Below are 22,832 nucleotides of genomic sequence, written 5' to 3' on the forward strand. Positions count from 1 at the left end.
CACCGTAGAATCCCTTTCAGACAGGCTTGTAAACCCACAGCAGGCTAATGTGTGTGAATAGGGTCAAGGGTCACCGTAGAATCCCTTTCAGACAGGCTTGTAAACCCACAGCAGGCTAATGTGTCAGAAGAAGGTGGTTCTTAAATGATGATGTCGTTTTTTAACTGACAACTGACTGTTTGTTTTACTATAAAGTTTATTTATTTTACCTTTATTCATACAGGTTTTTTCTCATTGAGATAACATCTCTTTTCCAAGAGAGACCTGGTCCAAAGTGTTGCGTTTTTTTAAAATGCGCTTTAAATACAATTTGATTTGATTCTGTATTCCAGGACTTTGGTGGGCCATCGCCATCCTGCTCCACTGAACCCCAACCAACACCGTCACTAGGTCCTGACGGTAACCACGGTGACCGGGACTACACACCACAGGGGCAGGGTTACCCTGGAGGCCTTGACGGCTTCAGTGAAATACCTAGATTTAACATCGTAGTCAAAGAGGAGGAGGTGGAGGAAGAAGATTTAGAGGAGTGGAGTTTTAATTATACAGGTAAGTAGCCGACTGAAAATGTTCACTAGAAAATGGTTCTCTCAAAAGGGCAGTTCAATTTGATGAGTCTTTAAAGATGGAATCCTCGTTAGAGGAAACAGATCCACTGTTTGCCACAGACTCTTTGTTATTTTTTATGTTTTGTAGATGAAACAGATGTGAGCAGCGGGGTATTTTTTGTTGTTGCCGTATCTGCTGTTCTGTCACCCATGTAATGATGTCTGAGGGGGAAAGAACAGTGTTGTAATGATGTCTGAGGAGGAAAGAACAGTGTTGTAATGATGTCTGAGGGGGAAAGAACAGTGTTGTAATGATGTCTGAGGGGGAAAGAACAGTGTTGTAATGATGTCTGGGGGGGAAAGAACAGTGTTGTAATGATGTCTGAGGGGGAAAGAACAGTGTTGTAATGATGTCTGAGGAGGAAAGAACAGTGTTGTAATGATGTCTGAGGGGTAAAGAACAGTGTTGTAATGATGTCTGAGGAGGAAAGAACAGTGTTGTAATGATGTCTGAGGGGGTAAAGAACAGTGTTGTAATGATGTCTGAGGGGGTAAAGAACAGTGTTGTAATGATGTCTGAGGGGGTAAAGAACAGTGTTGTAATGATGTCTGAGGGGTAAAGAACAGTGTTGTAATGATGTCTGAGGGGTAAAGAACAGTGTTGTAATGATGTCTGAGGGGGGAAAGAACAGTGTTGTAATGATGTCTGAGGGGGGAAAGAACAGTGTTGTAATGATGTCTGAGGGGGGAAGAACAGTGTTGTAATGATGTCTGAGGGGGGAAGAACAGTGTTGTAATGATGTCTGAGGGGGAAAGAACAGTGTTGTAATGATGTCTGAGGGGGATAGAACAGTGTTGTAATGATGTCTGAGGGGGAAAGAACAGTGTTGTAATGATGTCTGATGGGGTAAAGAACAGTGTTGTAATGATGTCTGAGGGGGAAAGAACAGTGTTGTAATGATGTCTGGGGGGGAAAGAACAGTGTTGTAATGATGTCTGGGGGGGAAAGAACAGTGTTGTAATGATGTCTGGGGGGGAAAGAACAGTGTTGTAATGATGTCTGAGGGGAAAGAACAGTGTTGTAATGATGTCTGAGGGGAAAGAACAGTGTTGTAATGATGTCTGAGGGGTAAAGAACAGTGTTGTAATGATGTCTGAGGAGGAAAGAACAGTGTTGTAATGATGTCTGAGGGGGTAAAGAACAGTGTTGTAATGATGTCTGAGGGGTAAAGAACAGTGTTGTAATGATGTCTGAGGGGGAAAGGACAGTGTTGTAATGATGTCTGAGGGGGAACGAACAGTGTTGTAATGATGTCTGAGGGGGGAAAGAACAGTGTTGGTCGTTTACAGTAACGTCTTTCTTGTAATATTAAAGGGACGTGTTAGTTTCACCATTAAGGATTCCAGCTTTATTGTCCCATGTGGCAATTAATTAGCCTGGTCCCGGACCTGCTTTCCTTGTTGCCGGGGCGATTTTAAATCAACGTGATGCCAACTTTCATCGACATGTCTCCTTGTCTCCTACCCACAGCCCCCTACACACAACCTCCTACCCACAGCCTCCTACCCACACCCCCCTACCCACAGCCTCCTACCCACACTCCCCTACCCACAGCCGCCTACCCACATCACCCTACCCACAGCCTCCTACCCACACTCCCCTACCCACAGCCTCCTACCCACATCACCCTACCCACATCACCCTACCCACAGCCTCCTACCCACAACCCCCTACACACAGCCTCCTACCCACACCCCCCTACACACAGCCTCCTACCCACACCCCCCTACCCACAGCCTCCTACCCACACCCCCCTACCCACAGCCTCCTACCCACATCACCCTACCCACAGCCTCCTACCTACAGCCCCCTACCCACATCACCCTACCCACAGCCTCCTACCCACACCCCCCTACCCACAGACTCCTACCCACACCACCCTACCCACAGCCTCCTACCCACACCCCCCTACCCACAGACTCCTACCCACACCACCCTACCCACACCACCCTACCCACAGCCACCTACCCACACCCCCCTACACACAGCCTCCTACCCACATCACCCTACCCACATCACCCTACCCACAGCCTCCTACCCACATCACCCTACACACAGCCTCCTACCCACACCACCCTACACACAGCCTCCTACCCACATCACCCTACCCACAGCCTCCTACCCACACCCCCCTACACACAGCCTCCTACCCACATCACCCTACCCACATCACCCTACCCACAGCCTCCTCTCCACATTACCCTACCCACAGCTTCCTACCCACATCACCCTACCCACACCACCCTACCCACAGCCTTCTACCCACATCACCCTACCCACACCACCCTACCCACAGCCTCCTACCCACATCACCCTACCCACAGCCTCCTACCCACACCCCCCTACACACAGCCTCCTACCCACATCACCCTACCCACACCACCCTACCCACAGCCTCCTACCCACACCCCCCTACACACAGCCTCCTACCCACATCACCCTACCCACAGTCTCCTACCCACACCCCCCTACACACAGCCTCCTACCCACATCACCCTACCCACATCACCCTACCCACATTCTCCTACCCACACCCCCCTACCCACAGCCTCCTACCCACATCACCCTACCCACAGCCTCCTACCCACATCACCCTACCCACACCACCCTACCCACACCACCCTACCCACATCACCCTACCCACACCCCCCTACCCACAGCCGCCTACCCACAGCCTCCTACCTACAGATGGACAATACTTTCAGTCCCACTGACGATACTTTAATGCCCCTCGAAGAGATTATTTATTTGTTTAATACATGAACATAGAACGTTACAGTAGATTATGATACCCTAGTTCCTGTATAGTGCACTACCCTTGACCAGGGTCCAGGTCAAAAGTAGTGCACTATATAGGAAATAGGGTAGCATCTGGGACGCACCATAACTTGTTTTATCCTTACTGTTGTAACAGGAGAGAGTCCTAACCCCAGCTCTAGTGATGAGGCATCAGGAGTAGCTGAACAACACCAGGAGAGTCACACCGCTAAGAAGACTTTTTACCGCTGCCCGGAGTGTGGGAAAGAGTTTCCTCACCCATCAAAACTACAGAGACATCTGAGAACACACACAGGAGAGAAACCATATCCTTGCTCTGTGTGCGGGAAGCGATTCAGTGATACAGGGACCCTCAAAACACATGAGAGGTTGCACACAGGAGAGAAACCATACACCTGCCCGGAAAAGGACTGTTGGAAGAGGTTTGTCAGCCAAGGAGAGTTAAAACTACACCATCGGACACACACCGGAGAGAAACCTTGCCACTGCTCTGTGTGTGGGAAGAGTTTCTCACGTATGTGGCACTTGAAGGTCCACATGATGACACACGCCGGAGAGAAGCAGAGACTCAGCATGAAGAAACCTTTCCCATGCTCTGAGTGTGAGAGGGGCTGCAACTCTGCAGCAGAGCTCAAGATGCACCAGAGGATGCACACTGGGGAGAGACCTTACCAGTGTTCCACCTGCAAAAAGACCTTTGTTTTCCCAAGCTCTTTAACAAGACATGAGCAATCCCATATTAGCGAAGCGAATAGTACCGCCAAGCCGTACAGCTGCTCAGAATGTGGGAAGGAATTCACTCAGCCATGGACCTTAAAGATACACATGCGCCAGCACACCGGAGAGAAACCGTACCACTGCTCTCAGTGCGAGAAGAGGTTCTCATCTTCGTCACTCCTTAAAAGACACCAGAGGGTTCACACCGGAGAGAAACCATTCCAGTGCTCCGACTGCGGGAAGAGTTTCTCCTCGTCAGCGAATAGAACTAGTCACCGTCGTCGTATCCATGAAGGTATACAGAGTAGGTCACAGCAGCAGGAGGTGACCTCTGTGGATGGTACCAATAAGGTAGGTTTCTATGGTGCATCCAGTGCAATTTTGCATTTATTTTCTTTCTTAAAAAGGTTTTTCTAGAAGTCCGTGTTGCTGGATTACAGATTTCCTGCTTATTTTCTTCTGATTCCAGGAATCTTCCAACCTGTATTTCTGGAAAACCTGGGAATTTTTAAGAAAGTTACTGGAATTTTGCACCCTCAAACCAGTCATTAACCTGTCTGGCACCAGTGTGTTGGTAGCGTCCCACCTCGACAACAGCAAGTGAAATTGCAGGGCGCCAAATTCAAAACAACAGAAATCCCATAATTAAAATTCCATAATTAAAATTCCACAAACATACAAGTATTATACACCATTTTAAAGATAAGATAAACTTCTTATAAATCCAACCACAGTGTCCGATTTCAAAAAGTGCTTTACGGCGAAAGCACAACAAACGATTATGTTAGGTCAGCGCCTAGTCACAGAAAACCATACAGCCATTTTCCAGCCAAGGAGAGGGCTCACAAAAGTCAGAAATAGCGATTAAATTAATCACTAACCTTTGATCTTCATCAGATGGCACTCACAGGACTTCATGTTACACAATAAATGTGTGTTTTGTTCGATAAAGTTAATCTGTATGTCCAAAAACCTCAGTTGAAATTGGCGCGTTATGTAACCATTGTCTCAAACAAACATCTGGTGAAATTTCAGAGCCACATCAAATTACAGAATTACTCATCATAAACATTTAATGAAAAATACAAGTTTTATACATAGGATTAAAGATAAACGTCTTGTTATTCCAGCCGCTGTGTCAGATTTCAAAAAGGCTTTACGGCAAAAGCACACCATGCAATTATGTTAGGTCAGCGCCTACCCGCAGAAAACCATACAGACATTTTACAACCAAGGAGAGGTGTCACAAAAGTCAGAAATAGCGTTAAAATTAATCACTTACCTTTGATGATCTTCATCTGGTGGCACTCCCAGGTCTCCATGTTAGACAATAAATGTTTGTTTTGTTCGATAATGTCCCTCTTTATGTCCAAAAACCTCAGTTTTGTTGGTGCGTTTAGATCAGTAATCCAAAGGCACTAAGTCCAGACGAAAAGTCACAAAAAAGTACAATAAAAGTTTGTAGAAACATGTCAAACGATGTTTAAAATCAATCCTCAGGTTGTTTTGTCATAAATAATCAATAATATTTCAACCGGACAAAAGCTTCGTCAATCGAAAAGGAGAAACAAGAAAGGCGCGCTGCCGAATCACGCGCTTGGCTCATGTCTGGAAATTTCCACTGTCCACTCATTTGAAAGTGCTGTATCTCCCTCATTTTTCAGAGTAAAAGCCTGAAACAATGCCTAAAGACCGGCCAGATGTAGAGGAAGCCACAGAGATCGTGAACTGGGTCCTAAGTCTTTGTATGGTGGATAGGCTTTCAATTGAAAAACAGCTTTTCAAAATAATAGTACTTCCTGGTTGGATTTTCCTCGGGTTTTCACCTGCCATATCAGTTCTGTTATACTCACAGACATTATTTTAACAGTTTTAGAAACTTTAGAGTGTTTTCTATCCAAATCTACTAATTATATGCATATCCTAGCTTCTGGGCCTGAGTAACAGGCCGTTTAATTTGGGCACGCTTTTCATCCGGAGGTGAAAATACTGCCCCATACCCAAGAGAGGTTAAGGCCCTTACAACAATATAACTAAGATTAATGCTGCTGTTGAATATTATATTGAATGAGTTGTCTGATTATTAATCCTAGGCTTGTGTTGACCAAAACGACCAGGTTGAACCCACAGCTGTAGAGGAGGCTGGTCTCAATCTAGTACTGGATGTCAAAGTAAAAGAAGAGGAGGAAGATCCTGCTTTTGGTGAGTTCAAAGGTTAATTTAGTAAGGTATGGGTTAGCCTACACATTCAAGTTTACATTATTTTAAGAATTTTAAATAAATTGTTTATTTCCAATTACCCAAATGAAGAAACATCTATATTATTGGCAGAATCTCAAATCTTCACATATTTAAGGTGTTTACTTATCCATACCACCTCTTTACCACAGCAGAGAGACCTGACCATTGCTCTGACAGTGAGGAGAGTCCCTCTACATTAGCAGAACCTGACCAACACCAGGAGAACAACAAAGCTCTGGGCCCTCACATCTGTTCAACGTGTGGAAAAGAACTATCCAGCTCCTATAAACTAATGCTACACCAGAGAACACACACAGGAGAGAAGCCTTACGAGTGTATGGTGTGTGGGAAGGGCTTCTCCCAAGCCGCAAACCTCAAGACGCACCAGAAAGTGCACAGTGGAGAGAAACCGTACCCCTGCTCTGACTGCGGGAGCAGGTTTACTCACATGGGAGACTTGAAGAGACACCAGTTGTTGCACTCGGGTGAGAAACCTTATAGCTGCCCCGAGTGCGGGAAGAGTTTTTCTCAGTTGGCGCACCTGAAATCTCACCAGCAGACACACACAGGGGAGAAACCTTTCCTCTGCGCTCACTGTGAAAAGACTTTCTCCACTGCTGCCAAGCTGAAGAACCACGAGAGAGTGCACACCGGCGAGAGACCTTACTGCTGCTCCTACTGCCCCAAGCGCTTTGCTCTATCTGGGACACTGGTGAAGCATGAACGACTCCACACCGGAGAAACACCGTACCAATGTGGAGAATGTGGTAAGGGATTTGCTCAACTGGTGTCCTTGAAGATACATGCCCAATCACACACTGGAGTCAACTTCTACAAATGTTTCCATTGTGAGCAGAGCTTCTCCACTTCAACCAAGCTGAAGGAACATCAGAGAATCCACACTGGGGAGAATCTGTACCAATGCACCGAATGTGGGAAGAGTTTCACCATCGAGTCAAAGCTACTGAAACACCAGAGAGTTCACACTGGAGAGAAACCGTACCAGTGCTCCGGGTGTGGAATGAGGTTCTCGCTCTCTGAGAACCTACTGAGACACCAGCGTAACTCTTCAGGGATCTGTGGTGCTGTGAGCCTTAATCAGGCTACTGGGAGTGGGATTCTACTTCCACAAGATGCTACTGTCTTCCAGAATATACTGGTCAAGGTCGGTGGAAATTATTATCCTATCAACCAAACATTTGTCCAAGGGTGCAGTTGTCCTCTCAATAAAGCTAAATTTTTGTCCTTCATATAGGGCCAATCTTTCACCTTTAATTCTATAGGCCCATATCCCAGACACAGATTAAGACTGGCCCTGGACTAAGCATTAGTCTAGTAGTTAGAGCGTTGGGCCAGTAACCAAAAGTTTGCTGGAACGAATCCCCGAGCGGACAAGGTAAAAATCTGTCGTTCTATACCTGAACAAGGGAGTTAACCCACTGTTCCCCGGTAGGCTGTCGTTGTAAGAATTAAGAAGTAAGAATTTGTTCTTAACTGACTTTCCTAGTTAACCTGTCTAGGACACACGTTCCGCTAGCGGAACCCCTCGACAACATTCCGCTGAAAAGGCAGCGCGGGAAATTCAAAAATATTTTTTTTAAATATGTAACTTTCACACATTAACAAGTCCAATACAGCAAATGAAAGATAAACATCTTGTTAACCTCTAATTCCTCCCAATCCCGGATCCGGGAGCACCCCCATCAGTAAAAAAGCTGACTAGCATAGCCTAGCATAGCGTCACAAGTAAATACTAGCATCTAAATATCATTAAATCACAAGTCCAAGACACCAGATGAAAGATACACATCTTGTGAATCCAGCCATCATTTCTGATTTTTAAAATGTTTTACAGGGAAGACACAATATGTAAATCTATTAGCTAACCACGTTAGCAAAAGACACCACTTTTTTTACTCCACCATTTTTTTACTGCATCAGTAGCTATCACAAATTTGACCAAATAAAGATATAAATAGCCACTAACCAAGAAACAACTTCATCAGATGACAGTCTGATAACATATTTATTGTATAGCATATGTTTTGTTAGAAAAATGTGCATATTTCAGGTATAAATCATAGTTTACCATTGCAGCCACCATCACAACTCTCACCAAAGCGACTAGAATAACTACAGAGAGCAACGTGAATTACCTAAATACTCATCATAAAACATTTCTGAAAAATACACAGCGTACAGCAAATGAAAGACAAAGATCTTGTGAATCCAGCCAATATTTCAGATTTTTTAAGTGTTTTACAGCGAAAACACAATATAGCATTATATTAGCTTACCACAATAGCCAGAAACACAACACCATTTACCAGCAGCAAAGGTTAGCGATCGTAACAAGCAAGCAAAAGATATATAACTTTTGACTAACCTTCATAAACTTCCTCAGATGACAGTCCTGTAACATCATATTACACAATGCATATAGGGTTTGTTCGAAAATGTGCATATGTAGCGGCACAAATCGTGGTTATACAATGTGAGTAGTGGCCAAACTTCAAGCAATCTGTCCGGCGCCATCTTGGAGAGGCACCTAATCTAATCGATAGCTATTCATAAACTTGACTAAAAAATACAGGTTGGACAGCAAATGAAAGATACATTAGTTCTTAATGCAACCGCTGTGTTAGATTATTAAAATTAACGTTACTGCGCATACAGCGTGCGCTAAAGCGAGACCGCACCGAAATTCATGGCGGAATTATTGTTTAACATTTGTCAACATAAATACGAATTAACAGCATAAAGACTTCTTACTATTTGACGAGCTTCCATCAGAATCTTGGGCAAGGTGTCCTTTCTCCAGAACAATCGTCTTTTGGTTGAAAGATGTCCTCTTCTCCTGTAGAAATAGCAGCTAACGCTAGCCATGTGCCGGAGAGGTGTCCAACTAGCGATAGCGTGTGACAAAGAAATTCCAGAAAATCGCAATAAACTGATATAAACTGCTATAAGTCGGTTTAAATTAACTACCTTATGAAGTTTTTAAGACAAAAATCAAATTAAATCAGAGCCGGAGATATAGAACTGCTAAAACGAAAGCTTTTCAGGACGCCATTGTGATGTCCCTCCTGCGCCAGGCGCCCCGTTGAAAAGAACAGACCTTCCGTTCCAAAAGCTTTTATAGTGCCCCAGATGGTGCAATCCACTCCATTCAAATTCTCACCGCTTACTGACATCTAGAGGAAGGCGTATGCAGTGCATGTAGCCCCATAGCTTACATGGGAATTTATAAACTGACCCTAGAACAGAGACCTCGATTTCAGAAATCTCACTCCTTGACAGGAAGTGTGCTGCAGAATGAGTTCTGTTTCACTCAGAGAAATAATTCAAACGGTTTTAGAAACTAGAGAGTGTTTTCTATCCAATAGTAATAATAATATGCATATTGTACGAGCAAGAATTGAGTACGAGGCAGTTTAATTTGGGAACGAAATTATTACAAAGTGCAAATAGCACCCCCTATTGACAAAAGGTTTTAAGGCAATTTGAACTATTTTAATTGTTTTTCTCCATCCTAAATAAATGTTTATTTTCTCACCAGGCTGGACACAAACCAACAGAGTCCCTGCCTTCTGACCAGAGCCAAAGTGAAGCCTCCACTCAAACTGCTGGGATGACTGTTAATGTTAAAGAGGAGGACCGAACACTTGGACTGAAGATTAAAACTGAAGAACTGGAGGATGAAGAAGAAGAGGAGGAAGAGGAAGAAGAGGAGGAGGAAGTTGTTGGGCTGATTAATTCTGATGGAGAAGAAATGGACTGGGATCCTTCTCTTCTTGGTAATTTGAGATGATTTTGAATTCATTTAACTTTCCCAAAATGCCCAGGTTTTTCAGAAATCCTGGTTGGAAGATTCCCGGAATCAGGAGGGAATAAACAGGAAATCCGGAATGCCCCAGCCAGGATTTCAGGAAAACCTGGGAATTTTCTCTTGACTTGTCTGCTGCTTTGTTTAACCCGTTCCAACTTTTTTCACACAGGATATAATCCCAGTCAGAGTTCTGACATTGAAGAGAGTCCCTCTACATCAGGAGTACCTGAACATCACCAGGAGAACCACACCGCTAAGAGCTCTCACTGCTGTTCAGTGTGTGGAAAAGACTGCCAAAAATTATCGGCGCTACAAAAACACATGAGAATTCACACAGGAGAGAAGCCTTACCCCTGTACTTTGTGTGGAAACCAATTCCGTGAGAAGGGACACCTGAAAGCACATCTGAAAACACACACTGGAGAGAAACCTTACCACTGCCCGACCTGTGGGATGATGTTCGCCCATTTGGGAGCCATGAAAATACACCTGCTGACACACACTGGAGAGAAACCTTACCCCTGCTCTGTGTGTGGGAAGAGTTTTACCCAATCATCACGTTTGAAGCAACATTTCCGGACGCACACAGGAGAGAAACCTTACTCCTGCTCTGTATGCAGGAAGAATTTTGCAAGACCAGCAGACCTTAAAGTACACCACAGAGATCACACAGGTGAGAAACCTTACAGCTGCGCTGAATGTGGCCAGAGCTTCACCAGTTCCCACAACCTATGGAAACATCAGAAGACCCATCTACCACCTGGACTACCACCACCTGTTGAGTGTGACAACCAAACACCTGAGATGAATACTAAAAACGAAGGACTGGAGGAGGAAGATGAGGAGGAGGAATTTGGTGTTCTGATCAATTCTGATGGAGAAGAAGTTGGATTGGACTTGGATCCTCCTCGTCTCAATCCTCTGAGTTCTGAGGAAGAGGAGAGTCCGTCAACATCAGGAGAAACTGAACAATACCAGGTGAACCACAATACAGCTCTGAGGTACAGCTGCTCTGTGTGTGGGAAGCAGTTCAACCACAAAGGACATCTGCGAAGACACGAGAGTGTACATTCAGTTGAAAAACCTTATGGTTGCTCAGACTGCGACAAGATGTTCGGTTCCACCATAGCTCTGAATAGACACAAGAAGTTACATAGAGAAGAGAAACCTCACACTTGCACAGTGTGTGGGAAAGGTTTCGTTCAACTGTCACGTTTGAAGGAACACTACCCGACGCACTCGGGAGAGAAACCACACTGCTGCTCTGAGTGTGGGAAGCGCTTCACTACTGCGTCGTACCTCAAAACGCACAGCAAAGTCCACTTGGGGGAGAGTCCTTATACCTGTAACATATGTAGGAGAGATTGCCAGAAGTTGTCCGCATTCAAGTTACACATGAGGATCCACACAGGAGAGAAGCCCTTCAGTTGCTCTGTGTGCGAGAAGCAGTTCACTCAGAAAAGACATCTGCAAGACCACCAGAAAGTACACACGGGAGAGAAACCGTACCCCTGCCCCCACTGTGACAAGCGGTTCAGCTTCTCCTCAGCCTTGAAAAGACACCAGCAGTTACACACAGGAGAAAAACCCCACTGCTGCTTTGTGTGTGGGAATTGTTTCTCTCAAGCAGGGCGCCTGAAAGAACACCTACGGACACACTCGGGAGAGAGACCTTTCTCCTGCTCTGTCTGCGAGAAAACCTTCAGAAAAGCTTCTGAACTCACTATACACAACAGATCTCATACAGGAGAGAGACCGTACAGCTGTGCTGAATGTGGTAAGACCTTCACCAGTTCTATGAAGCTGGGACGACACAAGAAGATCCATCAGAACACAAACACTGAAGAGAATTTGACTAAAGATGTGAAGAGAATTCCATGAGTTTTGATGATGATGAAGAAGTGGAGGCTGCCTCCGCAGTTAGTGGATGCTAGTATGGTGAAGAGGAGGAGCCTCTACAGTTAGTGGATGCTAGTAGGGTGAGGAGGAGGAGGAGGAGCCTCTACAGTTAGTGGATGCTAGTAGGGTGGATAATCGTGATGATTGAGAGTGCCGCCTGATGACCGTTGGTCTCCTAACGAGGTGCCGGTTTAGACTGGGAACGATGAACAATGATGACTTCATAATGTAAAAAATATATCTGCACACTGATGCATGTTTCCAAGAATTGTATTTTATTTTAAGTGAGAAATGTTTTTGTGAAAGGTTAATGGTTTCAAGATTTAAGCCAATTTGTATCAAATACATTTAAACTATAAAAAAAGCATGAAAAGGTAAAGACAGCAGACTGAACAGTATAAAGCGGATAAACATACTAATACACAATCAGTCAATCCAACGTAAGAAATGACATGAGCAAACTAGCTGGTGGTATCTATAAACATTTTAATAAAGTGATCAATGTTCTTTCTATTTTATTAAGGTTAATTCATGTGATAATATGCTAATTATGCAACAATCCAAATAGTAGGTTTGTAGTCCATAGAATAGCTCTTCTTCCCTGTTCTTAACACTTACAATAACTTGTCTTTTAATATCAATGTTCAGCATCTTAGTAAACAATGTTATTTTAGAAAGTCGAGATTGTTCAGAGTAGGATATTGCTGAAAGAAGTGTGTGTGTGTGTGTGTGGACAATCATTTCAGAATGAGGTGTTTGTGGAATATTGATATGGATTGTATGTCATAATCATGTTACGTGATGTCATAATCATGTTACGTGAACAATGGAAATAAAAGTAAAGCTAGTGAATGTGCTAGTCCCTTTCATTGTCCAGAGTCAGCACGTGTTGTCGATGACATTTACACTATTGCAACACCTCTCAACATATGTGGTTTCTGGTTTTAGTGGAGAGGATCTAGCCTGGTTACAACCATCCCAGAAGTCTCGTGAGCTTGCATTCTGATTCGCTACAGAGGTAATCAGTCTGGTAATGCCATGTGCAGGTGGCGTCGTCATGCGTCATGCTTCCGGGGTCCTGTCCTCACCAAACCTTTTTTTAAATGGGCTTTGACAATTCTATCATCAAATTTGTGAAAGATTATAAACTTGGTAGTATATTGGCCATATACCACACCCCCTCGGGCCTTATTGCTTTAATATACCAAGGCTGTCAGCCAATCTGCATTCAGATTATACTCTTTTTTGTGGATGAATGTACTTCTCCCAGATGCATTTGATGATGTTTTTTATAATGAAACCATTCAAAACTCCTACGAAAGTGAATAGACTAGAAGGCTACTTCCTGGAAAACGACAGATCACTTTCATACCGTATACACAAGGCGAGCATTGGAAGGGTGAGAAGTGTGGGGTCAGAAGGGATAGGATCCCGTGTTGACGAGTGGGAGAATATGGCAGTAACAGATGAGGAAGCGGAGACGATGGCTAAAGCGTTTCTCCTCTGTCAGAAGGAGAGGGAGAACGAGAGGGGAGCACCCTACTATGGCAGAGATGAAGAGGGCAATAGGCAAGGCTGGGTTTATTTTGTTGTACCTTTATTTTGACAGGGAGTCAAAGCTGAGACCAAGGTCTCTTTCCCAGATGAGAAAATAGCACCACAATACACAACACATTCAACTACGCATTTAAAATAAACATTATACACAACAACACATGAAAAGCAAAAACACAATCATAACAAACAGCCAGTCTTCAGTACCAAGGTCACCTAGCAACCGTCTGAAATACCTTCGAGGTATTAGAAGAGGCATCAGACAAGCCAGTTGTCTCTCGGGTCAATTTCACCTGAGCAGGATGAGCTGTGCCATGTCATGTTGGCCCATTTCACCTGAGCAGGATGAGCTGTGCCATGTCATGTTGGCCCATTTCACCTGAGCAGGATGAGCTGTGCCATGTCATGTTGGCCCATTTCAGTGATGAGGTGCTGGATAACGTAATGGAGTCTGTACTGAGGGAGTAGTGGTGCCGATCCAGAAGCCAGGGGAGGACCCAACGAGGACATCAAGCTATCGGCCAATAGCCCTAATCGTGTTTTAGGTTGATTACAGAGAGGCTAACCAACTTCCTGGAGAGTAAGGGGGTTAGTATCGCCACAGAATTGAAGGGGAGCTATGGAACCGAGTGGTCTGCCTAGAAGCAGAGGTCAGGAAGACCCAGGTGAAGAAGGAGAAGGTCGTGTCTGTCTTGTTGGATGTGGAGAAGACGTATGATATGATCTGAAAGGAGGGGTTGCTAATCGAGCTCGATCTTTTGTAGGTAGAAGGAAGAACAAGTGGATAAAGGTCAGGGGTCGGGAAGTCTCTATCGAGCAGCTACATAGCGGATCATGGTACACCGCAGGGGGGTGTGATTAGTCCTCTGTTCTCAATCATCATTAATGATGTTTACTCAGGTACGGCGGGATATTGGAAGGTCTCTATTTGCAGGTGAAGGGCCTTATGGAAGAGGAGAAGAGGGGTATCATACACAGCCAGGAAGGTACAGGAAGCCCATTGAGGAGGTAGAGCGTTGGGCATTAATGTGGGGATTCAGGTTCTCTGTAGAGAACTCAGACAGTGTTCTGTACCAGGAGGAACGGTGGGAGATGAGGCAGGCTTGAGGTTTTATGGGAGAAACTTGTAGAGGCTAGGGGCCTTCAGGTTCCCACTAAGTTGACCTGGATAGAACACATTGACACTAGGCTGGTTATACTAGGCTGACCTGGACAGAACACATTGACACTAGGCTGGTTATACTAGGCTGACCTGGACAGAACATATTGACACTAGGCTGACCTGGACAGAACATATTGACACTAGGCTGGTTATAATAGGCTGACCTGGACAGAACATATTGACACTAGGCTGGTTATACTAGGCTGACCTGGTCAGAACACATTGACACTAGGCTGGTTATACTAGGCTGACCTGGACAGAACATATTGACACTAGGCTGGTTATACTAGGCTGACCTGGACGGAACATATTGACACTAGGCTGGTTATACTAGGCTGACCTGGATAGAACACATTGACACTAGGCTGGTTATACTAGGCTGACCTGGACAGAACATATTGACACTAGGCTGGTTATACTAGGCTGACCTGGACGGAACATATTGACACTAGGCTGGTTATACTAGGCTGACCTGGACGGAAAATATTGACACTAGGCTGGTTATACTAGGCTGACCTGGACAGAACATATTGACACTAGGCTGGTTATACTAGGCTGACCTGGTCGGAACATATTGACACTAGGCTGGTTATACTAGGCTGACCTGGATGGAACACATTGACACAAGGCTGGTTATACTAGGCTGACCTGGACGGAACATATTGACACTAGGCTGGTTATACTAGGCTGACCTGGACAGAACACATTGACACTAGGCTGGTTATACTAGGCTGACCTGGACAGAACATATTGACACTAGGCTGGTTATACTAGGCTGACCTGGACAGAACACATTGACACTAGGCTGGTTATACTAGGCTGACCTGGACAGAACACATTGACACTAGGCTGACCTGGACAGAACACATTGACACTAGGCTGGTTATACTAGGCTGACCTGGACAGAACATATTGACACTAGGCTGGTTATACTAGGCTGACCTGGACGGAACATATTGACACTAGGCTGGTTATACTAGGCTGACCTGGACGGAACATATTGACACTAGGCTGGTTATACTAGGCTGACCTGGACAGAACACATTGACACTAGGCGGGTTATACTAGGCTGACCTGGACAGAACATATTGACACTAGGCTGGTTATACTAGGCTGACCTGGTCAGAACACATTGTCACTAGGCTGGTTATACTAGGCTGACCTAGACAGATCACACTAGGCTGACCTAGACAGGACACACTAGGCTGACCTAGACAGAACACACTAGGCTGACCTAGACAGGACACACTAGGCTGACCTAGACAGAACACACTAGGCTGACCTAGACAGGACACACTAGGCTGACCTAGACAGATCACACTAGGCTGACCTAGACAGGACACACTAGGCTGACCTAGACAGAACACACTAGGCTGACCTAGACAGATCACACTAGGCTGACCTAGACAGAACACACTAGGCTGACCTAGACAGATCACACTAGGCTGACCTAGACAGATCACACTGGGCTGACCTAGACAGATCACACTAGGCTGACCTAGACAGAATACACTAGGCTGACCTAGACAGATCACACTAGGCTGACCTAGACAGAACACACTAGGCTGACCTAGACAGGACACACTAGGCTGACCTAGACAAAACAGACTAGGCTGACCACACTAGGCTGACCTAGTTAGAACACACTAGGCTGACCTAGACAGATCACACTAGGCTGACCTAGACAGGACACACTAGAATGGCCTAGACAGGACACACTAGGCTGACCTAGACAAAACACACTAGGCTGACCTAGACAGGACACACTAGGCTGACCTAGACAGGACACACTAGAATGGCCTAGACAGAACACACTAGGCTGACCTAGACAGATCACACTAGGCTGACCTAGACAGATCACACTAGGCTGACCTAGACAGGACACACTAGGCTGACCTAGACAGATCACACTAGGCTGACCTAGACAGATCACACTAGGCTGACCTAGACAGGACACACTAGGCTGACCTAGACAGAACACACTAGGCTGACCTAGACAGAACACACTAGGCTGACCTAGACAGAACACACTAGGCTGACCTAGACAGAACACACTAGGCTGACCTAGACAGGACACACTAGGCTGACCTAGACAGAACACACTAGGCTGACCTAGACAGAACACACTAGGCTGACCTAGACAGATCACACTAGGCTGACCTAGACAGAACACACTAGGCTGACCTAGACAGATCACACTAGGCTGACCTAGACAGGACACACTAGGCTGACCTAGACAGAACACACTAGAATGACCTAGACAGATCACACTAGGCTGACCTAGACAGAACACACTAGGCTGACCTAGACAGGACACACTAGGCTGACCTAGACAGATCACACTAGGCTGACCTAGACAGATCACACTAGAATGACCTAGACAGGACACACTAGGCTGGTCTAGACAGAACACACTAGACTGACCTAGACAGAACACACTAGGCTGACCTAGACAGGACACACTAGGCTGACCTAGACAGATCACACTAGGCTGACCTAGACAGAACACACTAGGCTGACCTAGACAGATCACACTAGGCTGGTCTAGACAGAACACACTAGGCTGACCTAGACAGAACACACTAGGCTGGCCTAGACAGGACACACTAGGTTGGTCTAGACAGAACACACTAGGCTGACCTAGACAGAACACACTAGGCTGACCTAGACAGATCACACTAGGCTGACCTAGACAGGACACACTAGGCTGACCTAGACAGGACACACTAGGCTGACCTAGACAGAACACACTAGGCTGACCTAGACAGAACACACTTGGCTGACCTAGACAGAACACACTAGGCTGACCTAGACAGAACACACTAGGCTGACCTAGACAGAACACACTAGGCTGACCTAGACAGGACACACTAGGCTGACCTAGACAGATCACACTAGGCTGACCTAGACAGAACACACTAGGCTGACCTAGACAGAACACACTAGGCTGGTCTAGACAGATCACACTAGGCTGGTCTAGACAGATCACACTAGGCTGGTCTAGACAGATCACACTAGGCTGGTCTAGACAGATCACACTAGGCTGACCTAGACAGATCACACTAGGCTGACCTAGACAGAACACACTAGGCGGACCTAGACAGAACACACTAGGCTGACCTAGACAGATCACACTAGGCTGACCTAGACAGATCACACTAGGCTGACCTAGACAGGACACACTAGGCTGACCTAGACAGAACACACTAGGCTGGTCTAGACAGGACACACTAGGCTGACCTAGACAGATCACACTAGGCTGACCTAGACAGGACACACTAGGTTGGTCTAGACAGAACACACTAGGCTGACCTAGACAGAACACACTAGGCTGGTCTAGACAGAACACACTAGGCTGACCTAGACAGAACACACTAGGCTGGTCTAGACAGAACACACTAGGCTGACCTAGACAGATCACACTAGGCTGGTCTAGACAGAACACACTAGGCTGACCTAGACAGAACACACTAGGCTGGCCTAGACAGGACACACTAGGTTGGTCTAGACAGAACACACTAGGCTGACCTAGACAGAACACACTAGGCTGACCTAGACAGAACACACTAGGCTGACCTAGACAGAACACACTAGGCTGACCTAGACAGAACACACTAGGCTGACCTAGACAGGACACACTAGGCTGACCTAGACAGATCACACTAGGCTGACCTAGACAGAACACACTAGGCTGGTCTAGACAGAACACACTAGGCTGGTCTAGACAGATCACACTAGGCTGGTCTAGACAGATCACACTAGGCTGGTCTAGACAGATCACACTAGGCTGGTCTAGACAGAACACACTAGGCTGACCTAGACAGATCACACTAGGCTGACCTAGACAGAACACACTAGTCTGACCTAGACAGATCACACTAGGATGACCTAGACAGAACACACTAGGCTGGTCTAGACAGATCACACTAGGCTGGTCTAGACAGATCACACTAGGCTGGTCTAGACAGATCACACTAGGCTGACCTAGACAGATCACACTAGGCTGACCTAGACAGATCACACTAGGCTGACCTAGACAGAACACACTAGGCTGACCTAGACAGAACACACTAGGCTGACCTAGACAGATCACACTAGGCTGACCTAGACAGATCACACTAGGCTGACCTAGACAGGACACACTAGGCTGACCTAGACAGAACACACTAGGCTGGTCTAGACAGGACACACTAGGCTGACCTAGACAGATCACACTAGGCTGACCTAGACAGAACACACTAGGCTGACCTAGACAGATCACACTAGGCTGACCTAGACAGGACACACTAGGCTGACCTAGACAGAACACACTAGGCTGACCTAGACAGATCACACTAGGCTGACCTAGACAGAACACACTAGGCTGACCTAGACAGATCACACTAGGCTGACCTAGACAGAACACACTAGGCTGACCTAGACAGAACACACTAGGCTGACCTAGACAGAACACACTAGGCTGACCTAGACAGAACACACTAGGCTGGTCTAGACAGAACACACTAGGCTGACCTAGACAGAACACACTAGGCTGACCTAGACAGGACACACTAGGCTGACCTAGACAGATCACACTAGGCTGACCTAGACAGAACACACTAGGCTGACCTAGCCAGAACACATTAGGCTGACCTAGACAGAACACACTTGGCTGACCTAGCCAGAACACATTAGGCTGACCTAGACAGAACACACTAGGCTGGTCTAGACAGATCACACTAGGCTGACCTAGACAGAACACACTAGGCTGACCTAGACAGAACACACTAGGCTGACCTAGACAGAACACACTAGGCTGGTCTAGACAGATCACACTAGGCTGACCTAGACAGAACACACTAGGCTGACCTAGACAGAACACACTAGGCTGACCTAGACAGAACACACTAGGCTGACCTAGACAGAACACACTAGGCTGACCTAGACAGAACACACTAGGCTGACCTAGACAGAACACACTAGGCTGACCTAGACAGAACACACTAGGCTGACCTAGACAGAACACACTAGGCTGACCTAGACAGAACACACTAGGCTGACCTAGACAGAACACACTAGGCTGACCTAGACAGAACACACTAGGCTGACCTAGACAGAACACATTAGGCTGACCTAGACAGAACACACTTGGCTGACCTAGACAGAACACACTAGGCTGACCTAGACAGAACACACTAGGCTGACCTAGACAGGACACACTAGGCTGACCTAGACAGAACACACTAGGCTGACCTAGACAGGACACACTAGGCTGACCTAGACAGAACACACTAGGCTGACCTAGACAGATCACACTAGGCTGACCTAGACAGATCACACTAGGCTGGTCTAGACAGAACACACTAGGCTGACCTAGACAGATCACACTAGGCTGACCTAGACAGAACACACTAGGCTGACCTAGACAGATCACACTAGGATGACCTAGACAGAACACACTAGGCTGACCTAGACAGAACACACTAGGCTGACCTAGACAGATCACACTAGGCTGACCTAGACAGATCACACTAGGCTGACCTAGACAGATCACACTAGGCTGACCTAGACAGATCACACTAGGCTGACCTAGACAGAACACACTAGGCTGACCTAGACAGATCACACTAGGCTGACCTAGACAGATCACACTAGGCTGACCTAGACAGGACACACTAGGCTGACCTAGACAGAACACACTAGGCTGGTCTAGACAGGACACACTAGGCTGACCTAGACAGATCACACTAGGCTGACCTAGACAGGACACACTAGGTTGGTCTAGACAGAACACACTAGGCTGACCTAGACAGAACACACTAGGCTGGTCTAGACAGAACACACTAGGCTGACCTAGACAGAACACACTAGGCTGGTCTAGACAGAACACACTAGGCTGACCTAGACAGATCACACTAGGCTGACTTAGACAGAACACACTAGGCTGACCTAGACAGAACACACTAGGCTGACCTAGACAGAACACACTAGGCTGACCTAGACAGGACACACTAGGCTGACCTAGACAGATCACACTAGGCTGACCTAGACAGAACACACTAGGCTGGTCTAGACAGAACACACTAGGCTGGTCTAGACAGATCACACTAGGCTGGTCTAGACAGATCACACTAGGCTGGTCTAGACAGATCACACTAGGCTGGTCTAGACAGAACACACTAGGCTGACCTAGACAGATCACACTAGGCTGACCTAGACAGAACACACTAGTCTGACCTAGACAGATCACACTAGGATGACCTAGACAGAACACACTAGGCTGGTCTAGAAAGATCACACTAGGCTGGTCTAGACAGATCACACTAGGCTGGTCTAGACAGATCACACTAGGCTGACCTAGACAGATCACACTAGGCTGACCTAGACAGATCACACTAGGCTGACCTAGACAGAACACACTAGGCTGACCTAGACAGAACACACTAGGCTGACCTAGACAGATCACACTAGGCTGACCTAGACAGATCACACTAGGCTGACCTAGACAGGACACACTAGGCTGACCTAGACAGAACACACTAGGCTGGTCTAGACAGGACACACTAGGCTGACCTAGACAGATCACACTAGGCTGACCTAGACAGGACACACTAGGCTGACCTAGACAGAACACACTAGGCTGACCTAGACAGAACACACTAGGCTGACCTAGACAGAACACACTAGGCTGACCTAGACAGATCACACTAGGCTGACCTAGACAGGACACACTAGGCTGACCTAGACAGAACACACTAGGCTGACCTAGACAGATCACACTAGGCTGACCTAGACAGAACACACTAGGCTGACCTAGACAGATCACACTAGGCTGACCTAGACAGAACACACTAGGCTGACCTAGACAGAACACACTAGGCTGACCTAGACAGAACACACTAGGCTGACCTAGACAGAACACACTAGGCTGGTCTAGACAGAACACACTAGGCTGACCTAGACAGAACACACTAGGCTGACCTAGACAGGACACACTAGGCTGACCTAGACAGATCACACTAGGCTGACCTAGACAGAACACACTAGGCTGACCTAGCCAGAACACATTAGGCTGACCTAGACAGAACACACTTGGCTGACCTAGCCAGAACACATTAGGCTGACCTAGACAGAACACACTAGGCTGGTCTAGACAGATCACACTAGGCTGACCTAGACAGAACACACTAGGCTGACCTAGACAGAACACACTAGGCTGACCTAGACAGAACACACTAGGCTGACCTAGACAGAACACACTAGGCTGGTCTAGACAGATCACACTAGGCTGACCTAGACAGAACACACTAGGCTGACCTAGACAGAACACACTAGGCTGACCTAGACAGAACACACTAGGCTGACCTAGACAGAACACACTAGGCTGACCTAGACAGAACACACTAGGCTGACCTAGACAGAACACACTAGGCTGACCTAGACAGAACACACTAGGCTGACCTAGACAGAACACACTAGGCTGACCTAGACAGAACACACTAGGCTGACCTAGACAGAACACACTAGGCTGACCTAGACAGAACACATTAGGCTGACCTAGACAGAACACACTTGGCTGACCTAGACAGAACACACTAGGCTGACCTAGACAGAACACACTAGGCTGACCTAGACAGGACACACTAGGCTGACCTAGACAGAACACACTAGGCTGACCTAGACAGGACACACTAGGCTGACCTAGACAGAACACACTAGGCTGACCTAGACAGATCACACTAGGCTGACCTAGACAGATCACACTAGGCTGGTCTAGACAGAACACACTAGGCTGACCTAGACAGATCACACTAGGCTGACCTAGACAGAACACACTAGGCTGACCTAGACAGATCACACTAGGCTGGTCTAGACAGAACACACTAGGCTGACCTAGACAGATCACACTAGGCTGACCTAGACAGAACACACTAGGCTGACCTAGACAGATCACACTAGGATGACCTAGACAGAACACACTAGGCTGACCTAGACAGAACACACTAGGCTGACCTAGACAGATCACACTAGGCTGACCTAGACAGATCACACTAGGCTGACCTA

At 46.5% G+C, this 22,832-nt stretch overlaps 1 protein-coding gene across 2 annotated transcripts in view; it reads left to right on the forward strand.

The window, feature by feature from the left end:
• The window catches only part of LOC120039560 (zinc finger protein 721-like), a 30,388-nt gene extending 17,471 nt beyond the window's left edge, over positions 1-12,917 (forward strand). The window contains exons 2-7 of one of the 2 annotated variants that reach the window (XM_038984973.1): positions 333-549; positions 3,524-4,455; positions 6,198-6,306; positions 6,495-7,510; positions 9,905-10,142; positions 10,344-12,917. In XM_038984973.1, the coding sequence (XP_038840901.1) occupies positions 333-549; positions 3,524-4,455; positions 6,198-6,306; positions 6,495-7,510; positions 9,905-10,142; positions 10,344-12,055 (4,224 nt within the window). In that variant the 3' untranslated portion in view covers positions 12,056-12,917. The remainder of the gene's footprint in view (positions 1-332; positions 550-3,523; positions 4,456-6,197; positions 6,307-6,494; positions 7,511-9,904; positions 10,143-10,343) is intronic. The other variant, XM_038984974.1, reaches the window with a different exon arrangement.
• The last annotated feature ends 9,915 nt before the right edge of the window (positions 12,918-22,832 follow it).

The sequence above is a fragment of the Salvelinus namaycush genome, unplaced genomic scaffold (genome assembly GCF_016432855.1).
Source record: "Salvelinus namaycush isolate Seneca unplaced genomic scaffold, SaNama_1.0 Scaffold28, whole genome shotgun sequence".
Classification (NCBI taxonomy): Eukaryota; Metazoa; Chordata; class Actinopteri; order Salmoniformes; family Salmonidae; genus Salvelinus; species Salvelinus namaycush.